Source organism: Oncorhynchus clarkii, chromosome 3 (genome assembly GCF_045791955.1).
Source record: "Oncorhynchus clarkii lewisi isolate Uvic-CL-2024 chromosome 3, UVic_Ocla_1.0, whole genome shotgun sequence".
Classification (NCBI taxonomy): domain Eukaryota; kingdom Metazoa; phylum Chordata; class Actinopteri; order Salmoniformes; family Salmonidae; genus Oncorhynchus; species Oncorhynchus clarkii.
This window is the reverse complement of record NC_092149.1, coordinates 71,997,262-72,022,187: the sequence shown is the minus strand read 5'-3', so window position 1 is coordinate 72,022,187 and position 24,926 is coordinate 71,997,262. Positions and strand designations below refer to the sequence as shown.

Sequence of the window (24,926 nt, the reverse complement as noted above, 5' to 3'; positions counted from 1 at the left end):
GAGGGGCTTTGTTTGGGGACAGTTTTGGGCGGGAGTGGGATGAGGTTGGGGGTGCTTGCTTAAAGGAGTAGTTCACTATTCACAACTTGATGTTAGATGGTCCCTCATCCTGAAAGTAGTCTTTGGGCCAAGAGAAAACTGTAATCCATGGTTCAGCCACTACAAACTTCAGCTAACCTTAGCTACCACAAGCTAACAACAAATTGAAGTGATGGAAGAATGTGTGTTTACAAAAAATATGTCCAAATCACCTGAAATCAATTCAAATCTACTCCATATTTGGTTTGATGTTACTTAAAAGGTCAATTGGCCATAAAAAAAATGCTCACATGCCCCTATTACTTCCATTGATTGTTAGGTTGTGGTGGCTAAAGTTAGCTGAAGTATGTAGTGGCTGTTTAAAGAAAACTGAACGATAGAAGCATTTCGCTACACCCGCAATAACACCTTAAACATGTGTATGTGACCGATAAAATGTGATTTGATTACATTTTATTTTCTCCTGCTCCATAGACTACTTTCAGGGTGAGCAACCATCTTGCAAGATGTAAAATAGTGAACTACTCCTAAAAATGGCGCCGATAGATAGTTGAGCCGTGCTTCTAGCCCCTAGGCAACTTTGCATTTTTTTTTATGTGTTACTTCTTACATTATTAGCCCAGAATGTCTTTGTGTTATTACCGTATTACAAAAAAGGTAATAAAAACATTTCGCTACACCTGCAATATCATCTGCTAAACACGTGTATGTGACCAATACATTTGATTTGATTTATTCAGGGTGAGTTGGGGTGGGTTGTTATTGTGTTTTAATGCTGGTAGCAGCTGGATTTAGGATTCAAGACCAGCCCTTATAGTGAAAGAAAGAGTGAGGGATAGAGAGGAGGGATAGAGAGGAGGGATAGAGAGGAGGGATAGAGAGGAGGGAGGGTGCTGTAGAGGGGTTATAGAGCTGAAGACCAGAGGGGAGTTACTTCACTAGTAAACAGAAAGAGAGAGGAAGAGAACATTGTGCCCTGCAAGTTTTTGGGGGTGTTGTATTAGCTTGTGCTCCAGCACATCCCTAGCGGCCACCCCTCTGAAAGCCCAGCTGAGTCCCTCGAACCCAGCAGAACACAGTAATTTAGCCCAGGGATCCATTAGTGGGCCCTGGAGAGGTAGGCCCCATTCTCTCTCTCTCTCTCCCTCTCTCCTTCTCCACACTCTCATTTCACGCCTGTTAGCTCAGCGTCCTCCATCCTCCTCGCCAGCTTTCTCCATTATCCAAGCTAGTAGCTTTTGCTCGCAGCCCCGAGCTGAGGGAATGTGAAGGACCCTAATACTGCATTACCTAACTTTAGCAATCCACTGACACAGAAAATAATGGTAGAATAAAGAATGCCTTTATTCTCAGAGTGACTCAGGCGCTGCTGTTCTCTGGGAAGAAAGGTATCTGACCGAGAGACAGAGGGGGCTCTGGGAGAATACATCATGCATATCATTAAAAAGGAATACTATTATCAAAGGGACAATTAGATGCCGGGACCTCATGCCCAGGCAAACCGGCAACCCAGGGACACTCATCATATGTTAGCAAAAAATAAAAAAGGTCACATCTTGTCTTATCATCAGGTGAATGATAATGGCAAGGAGAAGTAATCAACATTAAATTAATAGATTTGGTAGACAGTTTCATTATTTTGACCTCCCCACAGTTCATTGTAAGATGAAGTGTAAACTCTAACATATTCTATTAGCTACAAAGAATCTTGGTGGCGTAGAGAACATTTTAGATTCTCCCTATATATATATATTTATCTACTTCCACAATCACTGGGCTAATGTTAGTTAGCATTGGCTTGTGATACTACCTCTAACTTTGTTTATACTGGACGCAGAGACATACAAATGTTATCCAGCTAGCGATATTCAGAAAATATACATTTTCCACATATAACCCCCCCTGCAGAACCTCAGTGGACCCAGGTTTGAAAATCTCTGGTTTAACTGACCAAGTGGTTAATGGGAGGCCTGGTTACTAACCCAGGGGCCAATAGGGTGCCGTGTTGATACTCACTGATGGGCTGGACGGTGATCTGGACGTTGCGTGACCTCTTGCTCCGGTCTATAAAGTCCCCGGTGGGTGTCTTCTCCCTCTCCGTGACCCTACAGATGTATTTCCCAGCATCCTCTGGTCGGAGGTGCTGCAGCTTAAGCAAGTGCACATTGGGGCTCTCCTTGCGCACAGTCATGTGACCAGCGGCCTCGCGCGCCACGTAGTCAAGTCCCAGGACGGGCACAGCGCTGGGCCCTATCACGGCCACTGGCGAGCTGCTGAACACCCACGACACCGAGAAGAAGCGCTCGGGCACGCTCTGGGCATCGATGGTGCAGCGCAGCTCCAGCGGCTCGCCCGCTGTGAAGGACCGCCGCTCCGTGCTCACCTGGATAGAGAAGTCCCGATCTGGGGGTGGGAGAGGGGGATAAAAGAGAGAGAGATAAAATGAGTTGCAAAGCAGTTTAAGCAGAGTTGAGCTCCTCCTGTCTCCAGAGAGCACATGTCAATGTGTCAACACATCTTTATACTCCAGTCCCTAATCAAAAGAGAATGTTAATGGATGCTGAAGTCCCAATATGGGGGAGGGAGGGAGGCAGGTTAGAAGCGAGTGGGGGAAGGAAGGGGCTAAGGGATAAGAGAAAATTGTCATCCCTACTAACCCCCAGATCCCCAACCCCAGATCATGGCGGCTCGTGTACAACGCAAGGCTCGGTGTGTGCCCAGATTTTGCGATTTTACAACTTCCACTGGAGATCGCGAAGACGCCCCGGGAGACTGAAACATCGCCGAGAGGAAGTGCCCAGAGACGGCGTCAAGATCGCAAACAAAGGCCAGGGAAGCGGGGTGGCAACCTGGTCCTCAATGCAAAGAAAACCAAGGAAGGATTACAGGAAGACTAAAAGCTGCCCAGCTCCCTGCCATCATAGACCTCCAGCACAAGCTGTGTCTGCGTAGGGCGCGCGGCAAACTGTTTGCATTCCCACACTAGCAGGCTCAAGAACAGCTTCTTTCCAGCTACTGTAACCCTGCTGAACTCTGTGACATGGCACTGGGGCGGCAGGTATCCTAGTGGTTAGAGCGTTGGACCTGTAACCGAAAGGTTGCAAGATCAAATCCCTGAGCTGACAAGGTAAAAATCTGTCATTCTGCCCCTGAACAAGGAAGTTACCCCACTGTTCCTAGACTGTTACTGAAAATATGAATGTGTTCTTAACTGACTTGCCTAGTTAAATAAAGATAAAATTAAAAAACTAGCCATATCCTACCACTTAGTACTCCCTCTCAGGGACCTTGTTGCACTGCACTCTTTCGCTGTACTATTTGACTCTGATATTGCTTTGCAAAGTCTGATTAAGGACATTATTCAGTTGTATATGTACATGTTAACCTCGGTAACCTCATTGCTGCTATCCCTGTATTTCAGTTGCATGCCTCCTTGCACTTTCAATTTACCTTCATTGCACATTTAGACTTGCCATTTGCCTTCATTGCAAATGTATACATACATTGTACATAATTGTTTCTCTTTTATTTGCACTTCTGGTCAGATGCTAACTGCATTTCATTGTACTGTACTTGTTCAATGACAAAGTTGAATCTAATCTAAAAAATAAAAAAAAACATTTGGCATCAGTATAGTTTAAGCTCTGCCAGTCTCACTCACCCACTGACACAGACAGACAGACAGACAGACAGACAGACAGACAGACAGACAGACAGACAGACAGAGATTCATCAACTGATTTAGGCTGTTCCCTTATCCTCATATAACGCATGAGGGCTTGACTAGCTGCTTGGGCTAGAGACCTGCTTTAAATAAGAGCATATAACATTCATAGCATTACACCACCACATCCTGTTCTTTAATGTAGGTTGCCTCACATTGGAGGAATAGAGAAAGAGAGAGCGAGAGAGGCAAGAAGAGAGAAAGGGGGAGTAACACAACTAGTCAGCTATGCCCACAGTAAAGCACCGCTCCTCCAGCCTCCTCCTCTCCCCTTGGTTTCACCTCCAAGACAAAAACACAGCCAATTAAGATTCTCTCCAGCAGACGAAAAAAGCATTGCTTCTCCCCTCCCTCGCTCTTCCTGTGCTGTTTGAGAGAGAAGAGAGAAGACGGAGCAAACATTGTTAGCACAGCCTTCACTGCCTACACCTCTGACTGGGCTCCCAATTACAGATGCACTCCGCATACGGCGACGCTGGCGTTTTATTTACAGTACTCATTTCCACATGACGAGCGGCGGTGAGCTCTGTGCATCTCTCCCGCTCCGCTCCTCTCTGCCTGGCTCACTCAGAGAGGTGCTAACCTCCGGCTGTAATAAAGACTTTAAACAGACTTCCTGAGAAAACACAGTCATGAGGCAAAGTTCAAAGACTGCTGTTTGCCTGGGTATGATTAGTTATGTGGGGAAGTGTTATGGGAATAGGGGAGGGGGTGTAATGTCACATGCTTCAGGTGTAATGCTTCCCAACAATGCAGAGAAACAGAAATAGTGCTAGAATAGGAAAGTAAAACATGTAATAATAAAAGTAATAATAAATACACAATGAGTCATGATAACTTGGCTATATACACGGGGTACCAGTACCAGGTCGATGTGCATTTAGATATGTACATTTAACTAGGAATAAAGTGACAGATAATATACAGTAGCAGCAGCGTATGTGAAGAGTCCAAAAACAAGCTATTTGGTTAACTATGTAGCAGCCTTATGGCTTTGGGGTGGATGGGGGGACTGTTTACACGCACAAACAGTGAGCTTTCATGCTGGCCGCTTGTCTGTAAATAACACTGAGCCTAACAGCTAACAGTCTGGCACTAACTGGACAGATACACGCATACTTACACACAATTCACACACACATTGCATCACCTCCCTAACACACACACACACACACACACACACACACACACACACACACACACACACACACACACACACACACACACACACACACACACACACACAGCTCATCCCTAATAGAGTGGAAAGCAGATGCCAAAAAAAGGCCAGTGGCAATCTGGCCCTCGCTGACCAATGAAGCGGCAGTATATTGCATTGTGAAATCAGAGATGGGCTGACTGTAAACTCAAGGAGCTGTGCCCTGCTTTATAAGGACACTGCCTCAACTTAGATTTCAACAACAAACACAGCCAGGTCGTATTCACTAGGCACGAAACTGAAGCAATCAGGTCAAAATGGGGAGGTACTATATTCTTCCAATTAGAAATACTCGTTTACGTTTTCCTTGGTACAACTGTTTGAAATGTTTTGCTATGATTGGTCCTAAAAAATACAACCTGAACTGTGTCAAGGCAATGTTGAGGGGTGAGAGACATGGAGGAAGAGAGCAGGTAAAAGTGGAGACGTACCCTTCAATGTTTGCAACAAATTAAACATGTAAAGAAAGTGAGAGAAAATAGACAATGAGATGTAGAGAGAAAGGAAAACAAGATAGAGATATGTCTTAAATGAGTTCGGAAGTGAGAGAGGTGGGAAAAGAGACAAGGAGAAAGGGGGAGAGATGGAGCGAAAGCAAAAAATGTGACGTTTTAGAGAGAGAAAGATAACATGAGGGATGTGTAAATAGGAATGAGATAGAGAGAGATGGAAAGAGAAGGAGAGGTCCTTTGTTCCAAGATGGTGAAGCAGTCGGACATGTGTTCTGTCTTGCCCCGTCCTGTCCCGTGTAAATATTGTTTTTTCCGTATAAATGTAATATATATTTTAATCTCACTTTCCATCTACGGACTGAATATACTCTCCTGCAACCCGCCTCACCCAATGTGGTATGAATCTGCTATTTTGAACTTTAGAACATTACAACCGGAACCCCCATCAGAGGCTAGCCAGCTAACTAGCTACTAGCTAGTAGTCAGTTAGCCACTTCACCGTTAACTCGGACACCAGCAAGCCTCAGCTCGGTCAATACCTGCCAGTCTGCACAGCGCGATTACAACCCAGAGCATATCGGACTGCTTTTTCTCTATCACATCTCTGGATTCCTACCGCAAGTTTGAACCTTTACACCGGATCATCGCAGGTAGCTAGCTGCAATCCTAGTGGCTACTCCTGGCTAACGTCTCTGTTCCGAAGCAAGCACCAATTAGCATTGAGCTAGCCTCGAGCTAGGCCCATCTCCTGGCTAGCGGAAGAGGTCCACCAGCCAATTCTTGGGCTACAATACCTCTTTTGCCAATTGGCCTGGACCCTTTACTGCCATCATGGAGCCCCGCCGATCCATCACGACTGGTCTGCCGACGTATTCGTCCGAGGTGGTTTCAACAGGCTCTTCCGTTGCGATGCCACCGGAGGCCAATCTGCTAGCCCCGGCCCACTAGCTGTCAGAATCGCCGTGTCTCCAGCTCGCCTAACGTAGTAGCAACTACTGAATCGGCTCCCTGACTCATCTATTGCTACACAATGGACCCTATGAACACTCGGCTTCACATGCCTCTCCCTAATGTCAATACGCCTCGTCTTTGCTGTTTTGGTTAGTGATTAGTCTTATTTCACTGTAGAGCCCATAGCCCTGCCCAATACGCCTTACAAATGTGGTAACCTCACCTGGCTTAACTGGTGCCTCCAGAGACAAAACCTCTCTCACTGTCACTCAATGCCTAGGTTTACCTCCACTGTACTCACATCCTACCATACCCTTGTCTGTACATTATGCCTTGAATCTATTTTATCGCCCCCAGAAATTTGCTCCTTTTACTCTCTGTTCCAAACGCACTAGATGACCAGTTCTTATAGCCTTTAGCCGTACCCTTATCCTCCTCCTCTGTTCCTCTGGTGATGTAGAGAAAAACCTTGGTTTCATGCATGTTAACATCAGAAGCCTCCTCCCTAAGTTTGTTTTAGTCGCTGCTTTAGCACACTCCGCCAACGCTGATGTCCTAGCTGTGTCTGAATCCTGGCTTAGGAAGACCACCAAAAATCCTGAAATTTTCATCCCCAATTACAACATTTTCCGACAAAATAGAACTGCCAAAGGGGGCGGAGTTGTAATCTACTGCAGAGATAGCCTGCAGAGTTCTGTCATACTATCCAGGTCTGTGCCCAAACAATTTGAGCTTCTACTTTTAAAAATCCACTTTTCCAGAAACAAGTCTCTCACCGTTGCAGCTTGTTATAGACCCCCCTCAGACCACAGTTGTGCCCTGGGCACCATATGTAAAATGATTGCCCCCCCCCCAATCTATCTTCAGAGTTCAAAATGTTAGGAGACCAAAACTGGGATATGCTTAACACCCTGGCAGTCCTACAATCTAAGCTAGATGCCCTCGATCTCACACAAATGATCAAGGAACCTACCAGGTACAACCCTAAAGCCGTGACCATGGGCACCCTCTTAGATATCATCCTGACCAACTTGACCTCTAAATACACTTCTGCTGTCTTCAACCCGGATCTCAGCGATCACTGCCTCAATGCCTACGTCCGTAATGGGTCCACGGTCAAACAACCACCCCTCATCACTGTCAAATGCTCCCTAAAACACTTCAGCGAGCAGGCCTTTCTAATCAACCTGGCCTGGGTATCCTGGAAGGGTATTGACCTCATTCCGTCAGTAAAGGATGCCTGGATGCTCTTTAAAAGAGCTTTCTTCACCATCTTAAATAAGCATGCTCCATTCAAAAAGATTTAGAACTAAGAACAGATATAGCCCTTGGTTCACCCCAGACTTGACTGCCCTTGACCAGCACAAAAATATCCTGTGGCGTTCTGCATTAGCATCGAATAGACCCTGCGATATGCAACTTTTCAGGGAAGTCAGGAACCAATATACACATTCAGTTAGGAAAGCTAAGGCTAGCATTTCAAACTAAAATTTGCATCCTGTAGCATAAACTCCAAAAAGTTCTGGGACACTGTAAAATCCATAGAGAATAAGAGCACCTCTTTGCAGCTACCCACTGCACTGAGACTAGGAAACACTGTCACCTCCGATAAATCTATGATAATCGATAATTTCAATAAGAATTTTTCTACGGCTGGCCATGCTTTCCACCTGGCTACCCCTACCCGGCCAACATTTCAGCACCCCCAGCAGCAACTTGCCCAAGCCCCCCCCCTGCTTCTCCATCACCCAAAACCAGACATCTGATGTTCTGAAAGAGCTTCAAAATCTGGATCCCTACAAATCAGCTGGGCTAGACAATCTGGACCCTCACTTTCTAAAATTATCCACTGAAATTGTTGCAACCCCTATTACTAGCCTGTTCAACCTCTCTTTCATATCATCTGAGATCCCCAAAGATCAGAAAGCTGCCATCCCCCTCTTCAAAGGGGGAGACACTCTAGACCCAAACTGTTATAGACATATCTATACTGCCCTGCCTTTAGAAAATCTTCAAAAGCCAAGTAAACAAACAGATCACCGACCATTTCGAATCCCACCGTACCTTCTCCACTATGCAATCTGGTTTCCGAGCTGGTAATGGGTGCACCTCAGCCATACTCAAGGTCCTAAACGATATCATAACCGCCATCGATAAAAACAGTACTGTGCAGCCGTCTTCATCGAACTGGCCAAGGCTTTTGACTCTGTCAATCACCGCATTCTTATCAGCGGACTCAATAGCCTTGGTTTCTCAAATGACCTCACCTGGTTCACCAACTACTTCTCAGATCGAGATCAGTATAAAATCAGAGGGCCTGTGGCCGGACATCTGGCAGTCTCTATGGGGGTGCCACAGGCTTCAATTTGCGGGTCGACTCTCTTCTCTGTATTCTCGACACCATTCTGTATACATCTGGCACTTCATTGGTCAATGTGTTAACAAACCTCCAAACGAGCTTCAATGCCATACAACACTCCTTCCGTGGCCTCCAACTGCTTTTAAATGCTAGTAAAACTAAATGCATGCTCTTCAACCGATTGCTACCTGCACCCGTCCGACCAGCACCATTACTCTGGACGGTTCTGACTTAGAATATGTGGACAACTAGGTGTCTGGTTAGACTCACATTAAGCATCTCCAATCCAAAATTAAATATAGAATCGGCTTCCTATTTCGTAACAAAGCCTCCATCACTCATGCTGCCAAACATACCGACGTAAAACTGACTATCCTACCGATCCTTGACTTTGGTGATGTCAGCTACAAAATAGCCCCCAACACTGTACTCAGCAAACTGGATGTAGTCTATCACAGTGCTATCTGTTTCGTCACCAAAGCCCCATATACTACCCACCATTGTGACCTGTATGCTCTCGTTGGCTGGCCCTCGCTACATATTCGTCGCCAAACCCACTGGCTACAGGTCATCTATAAATCTTTGCTCGGTAAAGCCACGCCTTATCTCAGCTCACTGGCCACCATAGCAACATCCACCCGTAGCATGCGCTCCAGCAGGTATATTTCACTGGTCATCCCCAAAGCCAACACTTACTTTGGCCACCTTGCCTTCCAGTTCTCTGTTGCCAATGACTGGAACCTAATTGCAAAAATCACTGAAGCTGGAGACTTATATCTCCCTCTCTAATTGTAAGCATCAACTGTCAGAGCAGCTTACCGATCACTGTACCTGTACACATCCAATCTGTAAATAACACACCCAACTACCTCATCCCCATATTGTTATTTATCTTCTTTCTCTTTTGCACCCCAGTATCTCAACCTGCACATCATCATCTGCACATCTATCACTCCAGTGTTAATGCTAAATTGTAATTATTTCACCTCTGTGGACTATTTATTGCCTTACCTCTCTAATCTTACTACATTTGCACACACTGTACATAGACTTTTTCTATTGTGTTATTGACTGTACGTTTGTTTATCCCATTATCGGGGCGGCAGGTAGCCTAGTGGTTAGAGTGTTGGACTAGTAACCGAAAGGTTGCAAGATTGAATCCCAGAGCTGACAAGGTAAAAATCTGTCTTTCTGCCTTGAACAAGGCAGTTAACCCACTGTTCCTAGGCCGTCATTGAAAATAAGAATTTGTTTTTAACTGACTTGCCTTGTTAAATAAAGGTAAAATATAAAACAATGTGTAACTCTGTGTTGTTGTCTTTGTCGCACTGCTTTTCTTTATCTTGGCCAGGTCGCAGTTGTAAATGACAATGTCAACTGGCCTACCTTGTTAAATAAAGGTGAAATAAAATAAATAAATAAAAATTAGGATTCTGTCCATGTCTGGCCTCTCCTCTCTGTTTGTGGGTGATTAGCCAGTGATGGGGCTGTCTCTGGATCCTCTTTCTCTCTCTCTTCAATACACACAGCTTAATGAAGGAGACACACATGCACACACACACACGCAGGTGTACACACGCACACGCCTTGATCTACACCTTTTGTCACGTTACAACACTCCCATCCATTATGGATTATAGGAGAGAGAGAGAGAAAAGAGAGAGAGAAGAGGCAGAGCTCTTTGTGCCTCTCCTGGCTGACTTAACACTCTTCTGAGACACAGAGAGCCTTCATATCCAACATCCTCTGATCACCATTTGAGGCGGCATCAAGAGCGTTCACTGCTCACAGGAGGAAAACAAAAATGTTTCCATTGTTGCAAATGCTTAAGAATCTATTAATAATTCTACCGTCATTCTGCTAATAATCAGTCATCATATAGATCTGCTGGAATAGTGTTCCTGGAACTGTAGAAAGACACCATTGTTCTGTAGTGTACAGGGGCCCTGTATTTCATGTTGTGTGTTTCAGTGTGTGTGTGTAGCTAAGACTCTGCTCTTGTTCCCGGTCTGCTGGGTTGGAGAGGTCGACAGCTTATTATCAGATCATTATAACAAGAAGCTATCTCCACACATCTCCCTAGGGCTGTGACAGTAATTGGATAACCGTGACATTGACGGTTTTGGATGAAGACCATCATGAAAATAGAATTTCTTAAAAAAATGTTTGAACAACTTTATTTTATTATAGAAGTACTTTACCCACAGCGGGAGTGTTAACTATTGATTATATGGTATTGTTTTGATAATTTAGTCTGTCTATTAAACTGTATACATCTCCTCCTCTTTCCAACTATCTGTTGATGCGAAATCAGCAAATCCACAATATGCGTGAATAGGAGAGAGTCTGAAGGTCAAGTGGGGAGGTTGTGGGGTGAAAAGTGGGGACCAGGGGTACCTATAAATCCTATAGCCTACAGGGTGGCGGTGAATGGTGTTGGAATCTAGCTTGAAATACACTTATTCATGTTACCATACCAGAAATTATTGATTACTTTACATGTAAAAATGTAAATGTATATGTTGGGGTCAATGGAGGGTGGATAAGAACTAGGTGTATGAAAAGTTAATCAGTGGATCCTATGGAAGGAGGCAAAGAGCAACAGTCTGGTTTCAGCCACTGATAAGGTTGGACAGTCGTGGATTAGGGAGGAGTTAGGAATTCGGCCCGAGGTCAGGTCAGATGAAGTGAGGGGGAACAGTCTTGTCACACATTTATACTTGCATGCCCACAAAGGTTCTAGCAGGAGGCGGGGCCATGACTACACCAGTGAGTGAGAGGAACCAATGAAGTTCCTGACTAGCAACAGACATGTTGGCTATCTAGATGTGCAAGGAGGTGACTCCTCGTAGTAGGAGGGTATAAATACAGTGCCTTGCGAAAGTATTCGGCCCCCTTGAACTTTGCGACCTTTTGCCACATTTCAGGCTTCAAACATAAAGATATAAAACTGTATTTTTTTGTGAAGTATCAACAACAAGTGAGACACAATCATGAAGTGGAACGACATTTATTGGATATTTCAAACTTTTTTAACAAATCAAAAACTGAAAAATTGGGCGTGCAAAATTATTCAGCCCCCTTAAGTTAATACTTTGTAGCACCACCTTTTGCTGCGATTACAGCTGTAAGTCGCTTGGGGTATGTCTCTATCAGTTTTGCACATCGAGAGAATGACATTTTTTCCCATTCCTACTTGCAAAACAGCTCGAGCTCAGTGAGGTTGGATGGAGAGCATTTGTGAACAGCAGTTTTCAGTTCTTTCCACAGATTCTCGATTGGATTAAGGTCTGGACTTTGACTTGGCCATTCTAACACCTGGATATGTTTATTTTTGAACCATTCCATTGTAGATTTTGCTTTATGTTTTGGATCATTGTCTTGTTGGAAGACAAATCTCCGTCCCAGTCTCAGGTCTTTTGCAGACTCCATCAGGTTTTCTTCCAGAATGATCCTGTATTTGGCTCCATCCATTTTCCCATCAAATTTAACCATCTTCCCTGTCCCTGCTGAAGAAAAGCAGGCCCAAACCATGATGCTGCCACCACCATGTTTGACAGTGGGGATGGTGTGTTCAGCTGTGTTGCTTTTACGCCAAACATAACGTTTTGCATTGTTGCCAAAAAGTTCAATTTTGGTTTCATCTGACCAGAGCACCTTCTTCCACATGTTTGGTGTGTCTCCCAGGTGGCTTGTGGCAAACTTTAAACGACACTTTTTATGGATATCTTTAAGAAATGGCTTTCTTCTTGCCACTCTTCCATAAAGGCCAGATTTGTGCAATATACAACTGATTGTTGTCCTATGGACAGAGTCTCCCACCTCAGCTGTAGATCTCTGCAGTTCATCCAGAGTGATCATGGGCCTCTTGGCTGCATCTCTGATCAGTCTTCTCCTTGTATGAGCTGAAAGTTTAGAGGGACGGCCAGGTCTTGGTAGATTTGCAGTGGTCTGATACTCCTTCCATTTCAATATTATCGCTTGCACAGTGCTCCTTGGGATGTTTAAAGCTTGGGAAATCTTTTTGTATCCAAATCCGGCTTTAAACTTCTTCACAACAGTATCTCGGACCTGCCTGGTGTGTTCCTTGTTCTTCATGATGCTCTCTGCGCTTTTAACGGACCTCTGAGACTATCACAGTGCAGGTGCATTTATACGGAGACTTGATTACACACAGGTGGATTGTATTTATCATCATTAGTCATTTAGGTCAACATTGGATCATTCAGAGATCCTCACTGAACTTCTGGAGAGAGTTTGCTGCACTGAAAGTAAAGGGGCTGAATAATTTTGCACGCCCAATTTTTCAGTTTTTGATTTGTTAAAAAAGTTTGAAATATCCAATAAATGTCGTTCCACTTCATGATTGTGTCCCACTTGTTGTTGATTCTTCACAAGAAAATACAGTTTTATATATTTATGTTTGAAGCCTGAAATGTGGCAAAAGGTCGCAAAGTTCAAGGGGGCCGAATACATTCGCAAGGCACTGTATATGTGCTTGTGTAAACATGTCTTTGTCTTTTCACCCAGTGGTTGAATACCACACGGAACCCCACTAATCTACAGATGGAAACACACGAGGTGGCTAAAAACACACCTCCATCCTCTGCCAGCTTGCTACCGATGGCCCGGATAGCTGTCTGAATCGCCGTGACCCCAACCAACCTCACTACTCACTGGACCCTTATGATCACTTCGGCTAAGCAGGCCTCTCCTTAATGTCAATATGCCTTGTCCATTGCTGTTCTGGTTAGTGTTTATTGGCTTATGTCACTGTAGAGCCTCTAGCCCTGCTCATTATACCTTATCCAACCTTTCAGTTCTACCACCCACACATGCGATGACATCACCTGGTTTCAATGATGTTTCTAGAGACAATATCTCTCTCATCATCACTCAATGCCTAGGTTTACCTCCACTGTATTCACATCCTACCATACCTTTGTCTGTACATTATACCTTGAAGCTATTTTATCGCCCCCAGAAATCTGCTCCTTTTACTCTCTGTTCCAGACGTCCTAGACGACCAATTCTCATAGCTTTTAGCCGTACCCTTATCCTACTCCTCCGTTCCTCTGGTGATGTAGAGGTGAATCCAGGCCCTGCAGTGCCTAGCTCCACTCCTATTTCCCAGGCGCTCTCTTTTGATGACTTCTGTTACTGTAATAGCCTTGGTTTTATGCATGTTAACATTAGAAGCCTCCTCCCTAAGTTTGTTTTATTCACTGCTTTAGCACACTCTGCCAACCCGGCTGTCCTAGCTGTGTCTGAATCCTGGCATAGGAAGAACACCAAAAACTCTGAAATCTTCATCCCTAACTACAACATTTTCTGACAAGATATAATGACCAAAGGGGGCGGTGTTGCAATCTACTGCAGAGATAGCCTGCAGAGTTCTGTCCTACTATCCAGGTCTGTAACCAAACAATTTGAACTTCTACTTTTAAAAATCCACCTCTCTAAAAACAAGTCTCTCACCGTTGCCGCCTGCTATAGACCACCCTCTGCCCCCAGCTGTGCTCTGGACACCATATGTGAACTGATTGCCCCCCATCTCTCTTCAGAGCTTGTGCTGCTTGGTGCCCTAAACTGGGACATGCTTAACACCCCAGCCATCTTACAATCTAAGCTTGATGCCCTCAATCTCACACAAATTATCAAGGAACCTACCAGGTACCACCCCAAAGCCGTAAACACAGGCACCCTCATAGATATCATCCTAACCAACTTGCCCTCTAAATACACCTCTGCTGTTTTCAGCCAAGATCTCAGCGATCACTGCCTCATTGTCTGCATCCGCAATGGGTCAGCGGTCAAACGACCTCCACTCATCACTGTCAAACGCTCCCTGAAACACTTCAGTGAGCAGGCCTGTCTAATCGACCTGGCCCGGGTATCCTGGAAGGATATTGACCTCAACCAGGCATCCTCTACTGATGGAATATATTTTTTAAATGCCTTCCTCACCATCTAAAATAAACATGCCCCATTCAAGAAATTTAGAACCAGGAACAGATATAGCCCTTGGTTCTCTCCAGACCTGACTGCCCTTAACCAACACAAAAACACCCTATGGCATTCTGCATTAGCATCAAACATCCCCCGTGATATGCAACTTTTCAGGGAAGTTAAAAACCAATATACACAGGCAGTTAGAAAAGCCAAGGCTAGCTTTTTCAAGCAGAAATTTGCTTCCTGCAACACAAACTCAAAAAAGTTCTGGGACACTGTAAAGTCCATGGACAATAAGAACACTCTGTCACCACAGATACATCCACTATAATTGAGAATTTCAATAAGCATTTTTCTACGGCTGGCCATGCTTTCCATCTGGCTACCCCTACCCCGGTCAACAGCACTGCACCCCCCACAGCAACTCGACCAAGCCTTCCCCATTTCTCCTTCTCCCAAGTCCAGTCAGCTGATGTTCTGAAACAGCTGCAAATTCTGGACCCTTACAAATCAGCCGGGCTAGACAATCTGGACCCTTTCTTTCTAAAACTATCTGCCGAAATTGTTGCATCCCCTATTACTAGCCTGTTCAACCTCTCTTTCGTGTCATCTGAGATTCCGAAAGATTGGAAAGCTGCCGCGGTCATCCCCCTCTTCAAAGCGGGTGACACTCTAGAACCAAACTGCTACAGACCTATATCTATCCTATCCTGTCTTTCTAAGGTTTTCGAAAGCCAAGTTAACAAACAGATTACCGACCATTTTAAATCCCACCGTACCTTCTCTGCTATGCAATCTGGTGTCAGAGCTGGTCATGCATGCACCTCAGCCATGCTCAAGGTCCTAAACGACATCATAACCGCCATCAATAAGAGACATTACTGTGCAGCCGTATTCATCGACTTGGCCAAGGCTTTCGACTCTGTCAATCACCACATCCTCATCGGCCGACTCGATAGCCTTGGTTTCTCAAATGATTGCCTCGCCTGGTTCACCAACTACTTCTCTGATAGAGTTCAGTGTGTCAAATCGGAGGGCCTGTTGTCCGGGCCTCTGGCAGTCTCTATGGGGGTGCCACAAGCTTCAATTGTTGGGCTGACTCTCTTCTCTGTATTCTTCAATGATGTCGCTCTTGCTGCTGGTGAGTCTCTGATCCACCTCTACGCAGGCGACACCATTCTGTATACTTCTGGCCCTTCTTTGGACACTGTGTTAACAACCCTCCAGATGAGCTTCAATGCCATACAGCTCTCCTTCCATGGCCTCCAACTGCTCTTAAATACAAGTAAAACTAAATGCATGCTTTTCAACCGATCGCTGCCCGCACATGCCCGCCCGTCCAGCATCACTAATCTGGACGGTTCTGACTGAATATATGGACAACTACAAATACCTAGGTGTCTGGTTAGACTGTAAACTCTCCTTCCAGACTCACATCAAACATCTCTAATCCAAAGTTAAATCCAGAATTGGCTTCCTATTTCGCAACAAAGCATCCTTCACTCATGCTGCCAAACATACCCTCGTAAAACTGACCATCCTACCGATCCTCGACTTCGGCAAAGTCATCTACAAAATCGCTTTCAATACCCTACTCAATAAATTGGATGCAGTCTATCACAGTGCCACCCGTTTTGTCACCAAAGCCCCATATACTACCCACCACTGCGACCTGTAGTACGCTCTCGTTGGCTGGCCCTCGCTTCATACTCGTCGCCAAACCCACTGGCTCCAGGTCATCTACAAGACCCTGCTAGGTAAAGTCCCCCCTTATCTCAGCTCGCTGTTCATCATAGCAGCACTCACCTGTAGCATGCACTCCAGCAGGTATATCTCTCTGGTCATCCCCAAGGCCAAATCCTCCTTTGGCCGCCTTTCCTTCCAGTTCTCTGCTGCCAATGACTGGAACGAACTACAAAAATCTCTGAAGCTGGAAACACTTATCTCCCTCACTGGCTTTGGACGCCAGCTGTCAGAGCAGCTCACAGATTACTGCACCTCTACATAGCCCATCTATAATTTAGCCCAAACAACTACCTCTTCCCCTACTGTGTTTGTTTGTTTGTTTTCCTCCTTTGCACCCCATTATTTCTATTTCTACTTTGCACATTCTTCCACTCCACTGACCTTTTTCGATGTTACTGTAGATTGGAGTAGTGAGGTGAAGAAGATGGCTCTCATAGCATCAAAAGAAAACGTAGCATCACTTATTGAGGCAATTTTCGATTTCAAACCTAACGACAATGGAGAACCAGATGACTTGGACCAGTCTGCTTGCATAATATGCGCAAAAACTATAGGAGATCTACTAAGACTTCCAGCACCACAAAAGGGACACTGATAAACGGGACACTGACAAACGGGACACTGATAAATACCTGGCCGAAGCCCTGCGTTCGGGATTGCTTGACTGGGCCTTTGACAAAAATAAAGTGTCCTGTATCACCACAGACAAAGGGGTCATTGTGGCTGAAGTGAGGCAACTGAACTGGCCTTAGCTAAATTGCTTTGGCCACAATCTTCATCACTTAAAAAAAAATCTGCTAATCTCTCCAGTCATATAAAGTGTAGAAAATTGCATGAACTGTTTTTAATTAAAAAAGGCCATATTTTTCCTGTGCAAAGAAAAGAGAAGAAACATATTTGATAAAGCCTAGTCAAGGCCAATACTCTACCACGCGCTGCATTGAAAAGTATTTTTTGCAAATAGTGATTGAGTTATATTAACCTAAATTATGACTATCCAATTTACTAATGACATTAGGAATAGTCATCTGTCTTACATAAGTCTGCAAATGTGATGATGCATCAATGCTTTACATTTTTGACGGTGAAAATGTGCTTCCCCAAACTTGAGACTCACACGCTTATGAGCAAGACAATTAGGTCTAAATGTGCTAATGTTGTTCCTTTGCTTAGTGGGAGATAGTGATCTTCACTCAAAAAGAGTCTGTGTGTGTGTGTCACACCTCCACACTCCCATCTCCCCCTACTCACCAATGGGCTGTATCCGTAGCTGGGTCTTATCAGCCTGCTTGCGGGTCATGGTGAACCAGCTGCGGTCGGGGTCCTGGATCCACTCTGCAGCTTGGCAGTAGAGCAGGCCCTGGTCAGCAGGCTGCAGCCGGTGGATGGTCAGCCTGTAGGACGTAGGGCTGGTCTTATCCAGTCTCAGGTCTCCTGCAGTCATCCTCTGTTTGTAAGGCGCACCGGCCCGGAGGACAAAGTCTCGGGACAGAGTGAGGATCTCCTGGGGCGACATGGTAGCGTCCTCAGGGGAACGCAGGTACCAACCTACAGACAGGTGTGTGTGCTGCTCTGTCGCCCGGGAAACCTCACAGGTGAGCTGGAGCGTGTCACCCTCCACCTGGGAGAGGGTCTGTGGCGGTGCAGTGACAGCGAGGGAGTCGGGGATGACTGCAGGAGGAGAGGAGGAAGAAGAGAGAAGAGATGAGTATCACATCAGTGGTCCTATGGCATATGATGACTCACAGGTGGAGCACATCGTTTGGTAGGAGGATGGATCAGAGTTGTGGCTTTCATTCCCATATGTCAACTTTAAGTGGCTTTATATGAAAGCATCTGCTATATGACCTTATTGTTGTTATATTTCTATTACATCAGTTGACACCTGCCCCAGGCGTATAGCATAACCCTCTCAGACATACAGAGCACGCACGCACACACCACACACACAGTGTTCAACCAGCCAGGGCACGTTCTCCTATATGACAGCCTAACACTGGAACCTCAAACAGAGCATTTCCCTGCAGATCACACACTCAAAATATACAGACAATGTATTTGGAATGAGAACACATTTCAGAATGAGCTACTATGTATAGCTGACAACAGAAGCAAACAAACTCTTCCGGTTAAAAACAGAGAGGAAAAGCGGGAGAGGGAGAAGTGGTAAAACCCCTCTATACAGAGACGGGGCTCGGTGGGCGGCAGGATTATTCTGGGATGGAAGATGATGACATGTCCCAGCAGCAGTCCAGAGGATGTGTGTGTGTTTCTCTGAATTGCCTTGTGAAGCCTAACACTGTCATATCGTATTTTATAACTTAGCCAGGCATGTTGGCAATAGAACAAGCTTTTAAATTATGCCCAACTGACCCTCGCGTAAACAACAGTAATTGTGTGATGGCGGTGATGCAGGGTTGCGTTCCAAACAAACAAATCTACAAGTGTGTATGCACTAGTTCCTCAATGGCACATCTAGGAGAGCTTAAAACAGCACCTTATAGTTGCATTGAAATGACTTAGGAACTGTGCACACTTTGGAGAGGTGTGTGGCCACTTGGAGACACCAGTTAGTGCTCTTACTTGATCTGCCTTGTGTTGCATCTACCCCACATTCTCCAGGAATATTCTTATCATGTTAGTGAATGTATCCAGAGTATTTTCAGACTGCGTTATCAACAAATGTGGCAAAAAGTACAGAAAATACAAAATGCACATAAAATCAACAAGTGTAATGTTTGGATTCAGTCTTGTATCAGGTGAACTGTTGGGTCCTCAACATTGGTCTAATATTTTCCCCAGAATCTCCAAAGTGTTCCCTTTCAATTCCTACCATGCTGATGCATTTCATATTTCTTCTGTAAGAAACCTTTTAATTTAGCCCTATCCATATTGCCAATTCCCACAGTGTAAAGGGTCAATACATCCTGTCTGAATGTCTGTCAGTTGGATTCATATCCTGTTCAGGTTCTATTATCTCAGTGGGAAAAGGCTCATCTTACCGGTTAGGGGCAGTGGGGACTGTGATGTGGTTTAGATCTAATGACAGAGACCACAGCGAAGACACACACACACACAGCCCTAGATTGTATAAAGACATCAGTGTGTAAGACACAATGGGTAGCAGCAGCAGTCATCCTTTTAGCTGGCCTGGACAAATGAATGGAGGATGGAGTAGGCTTTCCAGTAATACAGTGTGGTAATGTCAAGCCCTGGTTAAGAAGCTTGGCCATTCAAGGTCTTTGTCAAGATGTATGGTATTGGAGTGTATAGTGCACCAGGTGCATGGTATTGAAGTGGTTTGTAGATTTTAAACATTGTAATTGTTGAGGGCTAGTTTCAAGCCTGGTGGTATCCATATATCCTGAAGTTATCCTGGTATGACTGAGCACAGATGCTAAAAACAGCTTGATCCCAATCTCTTTCGCTTTGTACGTGTGCGTGCGCGGGCGTGTGTGTGTATGTGTGTGTAGATTGAGATTCAGAGAGATATCAGGAACAACAGAGACAGCCACCACTAATGAAATGAGAGAACAAAGAGATCAGAGAAAAGACATAGAAGAGGAGGAGGATCTGTGTTCAACATCAGGTTACTGCAGTTTATCAAGGCACTGGGAAGAATGACAACATGAGAGAGAGATGGATGAAAGACCACAGGAAATACAGGAATTTGTTTGATTTCTATCCCACTGAAATTGTGGCTATGTAACTCAGGAAATGGAATGCAATATTTAGCATACCAGTATCGAGATTTGGGTTGTATTGAACTGAAATGACTTTGAATTGAACTGAAATTGGTTCAAATTGATCTGAATTAACAATAAATGAGTTACAGTATAAAATAAATAGAGCCCACACACTCAAAATCTCCACCACTGGTTATACAGTCATAACATAGTATATACATGCTGTGTACAAAACATGAAGAACATGACAGACTGACCAGGTGAAAGCTATGATCTCTTATTGATGTCACTTGTTAAATCCATTTCTATCAGAGTAGATGAAGGGGAGGAGACAGGTTAAAGAAGGATTTTTAAGCTTTGAGACAATTGAGATATGAATTGTGTATGTGCAATTGAGAGGTTGAATGTGCAAGACTAAATATTTAAGTGACTTTGAATGGGGTATGGTATTGTTTGTGTCAAGAACTGCAACGCTGCTGGGTTTTCACTCTCAACAGTTTCCTGTGTGTACCACCACAAAGAGCATCTATCCAACTTGTCACAACTGTGGAAAGCATTGGAGTCAGCATCCCTGTGGAATGCTTTCGACACCTTGTGGAGTCCATGCCCCGACGAATTGAGGCTGTTCTGAGGGCAAAAGGGGGGTGCAACTCAATATTAGCTTTTTATACACTGTTTTTGTGTTGCCCTTTTCAACTTAAATATGTATAGACTGCCTTAATTGGCGCTTGTTTTATGTCTATCAATATGGGTGTGGTACACTCCCGGTGAAACGACCTGACAAACATCCCTGCAGGATGAAAACGCTGGTTGTTTATTCATTAAAGCTGCGTGGTGGAACTTATGACTGTGGTGGCTCTATTTCTTTTACACCAGCTTTTTTCACCCCACTAAAGGATGTGTGTTTGATCACACTTTGCTATTAAATGAGTTACAGGCAATCCCTGTCACTAAGGGGAAAGTCTCTTATGACAAGTCTCTGAGTCTGAACGATGGAGGCTTGATATGGGAGTCTCCATATCATGTCTGTGATACAGAGCGTTCAGACAGAATCTGAAATGCCCTATGTAGGGAGAGAAGGTTCAAAGGCATGACGGAGGACTCATTTGGTGAGTAAAAAGCCTAGTAGAGATCACCTCTCATACACGGAGAGACCACACTACTAGCCTAATCAATACGAGGGCGGGGAAAAAGGGAGGAAGAGAGATTTCTAACACAGGAGAGAGGAGTGGTAAAAAGAGAGAGGGAAAAAGAAGAGAGAGCCTACTCATTCCACAACAACCCTCCTATGCTACAGCCTCCTGTTGCCATAGCAACCCACCCACTCTACACTACCAAGGTCACCCCTAAAACAGCCTACACCTCCCGTATATCTCTCACCTGATCCCCCTTTCCCTGTCCCCCTCCCCCCAGAACCACCCAAACACTCTGAATAACTGCAAAACAGAAACTTGCTTCGCTTCTCTACATCCCCTGGGTTGGCACATGTCCACAAAACAGCTGGGATGGCATGACACAGACAAAAACATATCCCCACCTACGCTACTGTCCCCAAGGCCAATCAAATCCTGTCTGGAATGCATTTAAACAATCAGACATGATACACTGGGAGGGTCCGATTAGGGCTGTACGAAACAGAACAAACTCTTTGGTCCTTTACAAACCTGCTGTATGTAAAATATTGTGTGCTATAGCTTGGAAAATAACTAAATGTGACTCTGGATGGCAACATAATGATGTTTGTTTCCAACATTAGGGCTGTTTGCCTAAAGAAATTAAATCTACTTTGTGTTTTGCAAAACGCTAGTTAGTTGGTCTATCTGAGTAAAACTAAATGTATGCACTTCAACCGCCCTGCCCGACTAGCATCTCTACTCTGGACAGTTATGACTTAGAATATGTGGACAACTACAAATACCTAGGTGCCTGGTTAGACTGTAAACTCTCCATCCAGACTCACATTAAGCATCTCCAATCGGCTTCCTACTTCGCAACAAAGCATCCTTCACTTGTGCTGCCAAACTTACCCTAGTAAAACTGACTATCCTACCGATCCTTGACTTCGGTGATGTCATTTACAAAATAGCCTCCAACACTCTACTCAGCAAATTGGATGTCGTCTGTCACAGTGCCATCCTTTTTGTAACCAAAGCCCCATTTACTACCCGCCATTGCGACCTGTATGCTCTCGTTGGCTGGCCCTTGCTACATATTCATCACCAAACCCACTGGCTCCAGGTCCTCAATAAGTATTCGCTAGATAAAGCCACACCTTATCTCAGCTTAGTGGTCACCATAGCAACACCCACCCGTAGCACGCGCTCCAGCAGGTATATTTCACTGGTCATCCCTCTTTGGCCGCCTTTCCTTCCAGTTCTCTGCTGCTAATGACTGTAACAAATTGCAAAAACCACTAAAGCTGGAGACTTATATCTCCCTCTCTAACTTTTAGCATCAGCTGTCAGAGTAGTGTACCTGTACACAGCCCATCTGTAAATAGCACACCCAACTACCTCAACCCCATATTGTTATTTCTTTCTTTGCTCTTTTGCACCCCAGTATCTCAACCTGCACATCATCATCTGCACATCTATCACTCCAGTGTTAATGCTACATTTTTATTATTTTGTCTCTATGGCCTATTTATTGCCTTACCTCCCTAATCTTACTACATTTACACACACTGTACACATATTTTTCTATTGTGTTATTGACTGTGCATTTGTTTATCCCATATGTAACTCAGTGTTGTTGTTTTTGTCGCACTGCTTTGCTTTATCTTGGCCAGGTTGCAGTTGTAAATGAGAAGTTGTTCTCAACTAGCCTACCTGGTTGAATAAAGGTGAAATATATTTAAAAAATAAGCCGCCTCAAATGCCGTTTCAGAGAATATGGCAGTATGTCCGAGCGGCCTCACAACCGCAGACCACGTTGTAACGCTCGTCGGAAGAAGTGGACCAAGGTGCAGCGTGGTACGTGTTCATAATTCTTTATTTAATCCGAACACCAAACAAAGAACAACGAACATCATGTTCTGAAGGCTACACAGAGCTAACAAAAAACAACATCCCACAACCTAAGGTGGCAAAACAGGCTGGCTAAGTATGATTCCCAATCAGAGACAACGATAGACAGTTGTCCCTGATTGAGAACCATACCCGGCCAAAACATAGAAGGACAAAACATAGAAATAAAGAACATAGAATGCCCACCCAAATCACACCCTGACCAAACCAAATAGAGACATAAAAAGGCTCTCTAAGGTCAGGGCGTGACACACGTGTACACTGAGGTCAAAAGTTTTAGAACACCTACTTATTCAAGGGTTTTTCTTTATTTTTACTATTTTCTACAATGTAGAATAATAGTGAAGACATCAAAACTATGAAATAACACATGGAATCATGTAGTAACCAAAAAAAGTGTTAAACAAATCAAATATATGTTACATTTGAGATTCATTAAATAGCCACCCTTTACAATGATGATAGATTTGCACACAGCTTCACCTGGAATGTTTTCTAACAGTCTTGAAGCAGTTCCCACATATGCTCAGCACTTGTTGACTCCTTTTCCTTCACTCTGCGGTCCGACTCATCCCAAACCCTCTCAACTTGGTTGAGGTCGGGTGATTGTGGAGGCCAGGTCATCTGATGCATCACTCTCCTTCTTGGTAAAATAGCCCTTACACAGTCTGGAGGTGTGTTGGGTCATTGTCCTGTTGAAAAACAAATGATAGTCCCACTAAGCCCAAACCAGATGGGATGGCGTTTCGCTGCAGAATGCTATGGTAGGCATGCTGGATAAGTGTGCCTTGAATTCTAAATAAATCACAGACAGTGTCACCAGCAAAGCACCCCACACCATAACACCTCCTCCATGCTTTACGGTGGGAAATAAACATGCGGAGATCCTCCGTTCACCCATGCAGCGTCTCACAAAGACATGTCGGTTGGAACCAAAAATCTCAAATTTGGACTCATCGGACCAAAGGACAAATTTCCACCGGTCTATTGTCCATTGCTCGTTTTTCTTAGCCCAAGCAAGTCTCTTCTTATGTATTGTGTCCGTTAGTAGTGGTTTCTTTGCAGCAATTTGACCATGAAGGCCTGATTCTCCTCTGAACAGTTGATGTTGAGATGTGTCTGTTACTTGAACTCTGAAGCATTTACTTGGGCTGCAATTTCTGAGACTGGTAACTCTAATGAACTTATCCACTGCAGCAGCGATAACTCTGGGTCTAACATTCCTGTGGCGGTCCTCATGAGAGCCAGTTTCATAATAGCGCTTGATGGTTTTTGTGACTGCACTTGAACAAACTTTAAAAGTTCTTGAAATTTTCCGTATTGACTAACCTTCATGTCTTACAGTAATGATGGACTGTCTCTTTGCTTATTTGAGCTGGTCTTGCCACAATATGGACCTGGTCTTTTACCAATTGGGGCTATCTTCTGTATACCACCCCTACCTTGTTACAACACAACTGATTGGCTCAAACGCATTAAGAAGGAAAGAAATTCCACAAATTAACAAAATTAGCACACCTGTGAATTGAAATGCATTCCAGGTGACTACCTCATGAAGCTGGTTGAGAGAATGCCAAGAGTGTGCTAAGTTGTCATCAAGGCAAAGAGTGGCTATTTGAAGAATCTCCCTTTTTTGGTTACTACATGATTAATATAAGAGTTATTTCATAGCTTTGATGTCTTCACTATTATTCTACAATGTAGAAAATAGTAAAAATAAAGAAAACCCCTTGAATGAGAAGTAGTGTAACCACGCCAGTCCTGGACCTCCA

At 44.4% G+C, this 24,926-nt stretch overlaps 1 protein-coding gene across 1 annotated transcript in view; it reads right to left on the bottom strand.

Annotated features, from left to right (window-relative positions):
* The window catches only part of LOC139403264 (immunoglobulin superfamily member 3-like), a 130,428-nt gene that overhangs the window by 40,258 nt on the left and 65,244 nt on the right, over positions 1-24,926 (bottom strand). Inside the window, exons 3-4 of the mRNA XM_071146933.1 lie at positions 17,694-18,113; positions 2,056-2,442 (exon numbers count right to left, since the gene is read on the bottom strand). Coding sequence (XP_071003034.1) covers positions 2,056-2,442; positions 17,694-18,113 — 807 coding nt within the window. The remainder of the gene's footprint in view (positions 1-2,055; positions 2,443-17,693; positions 18,114-24,926) is intronic.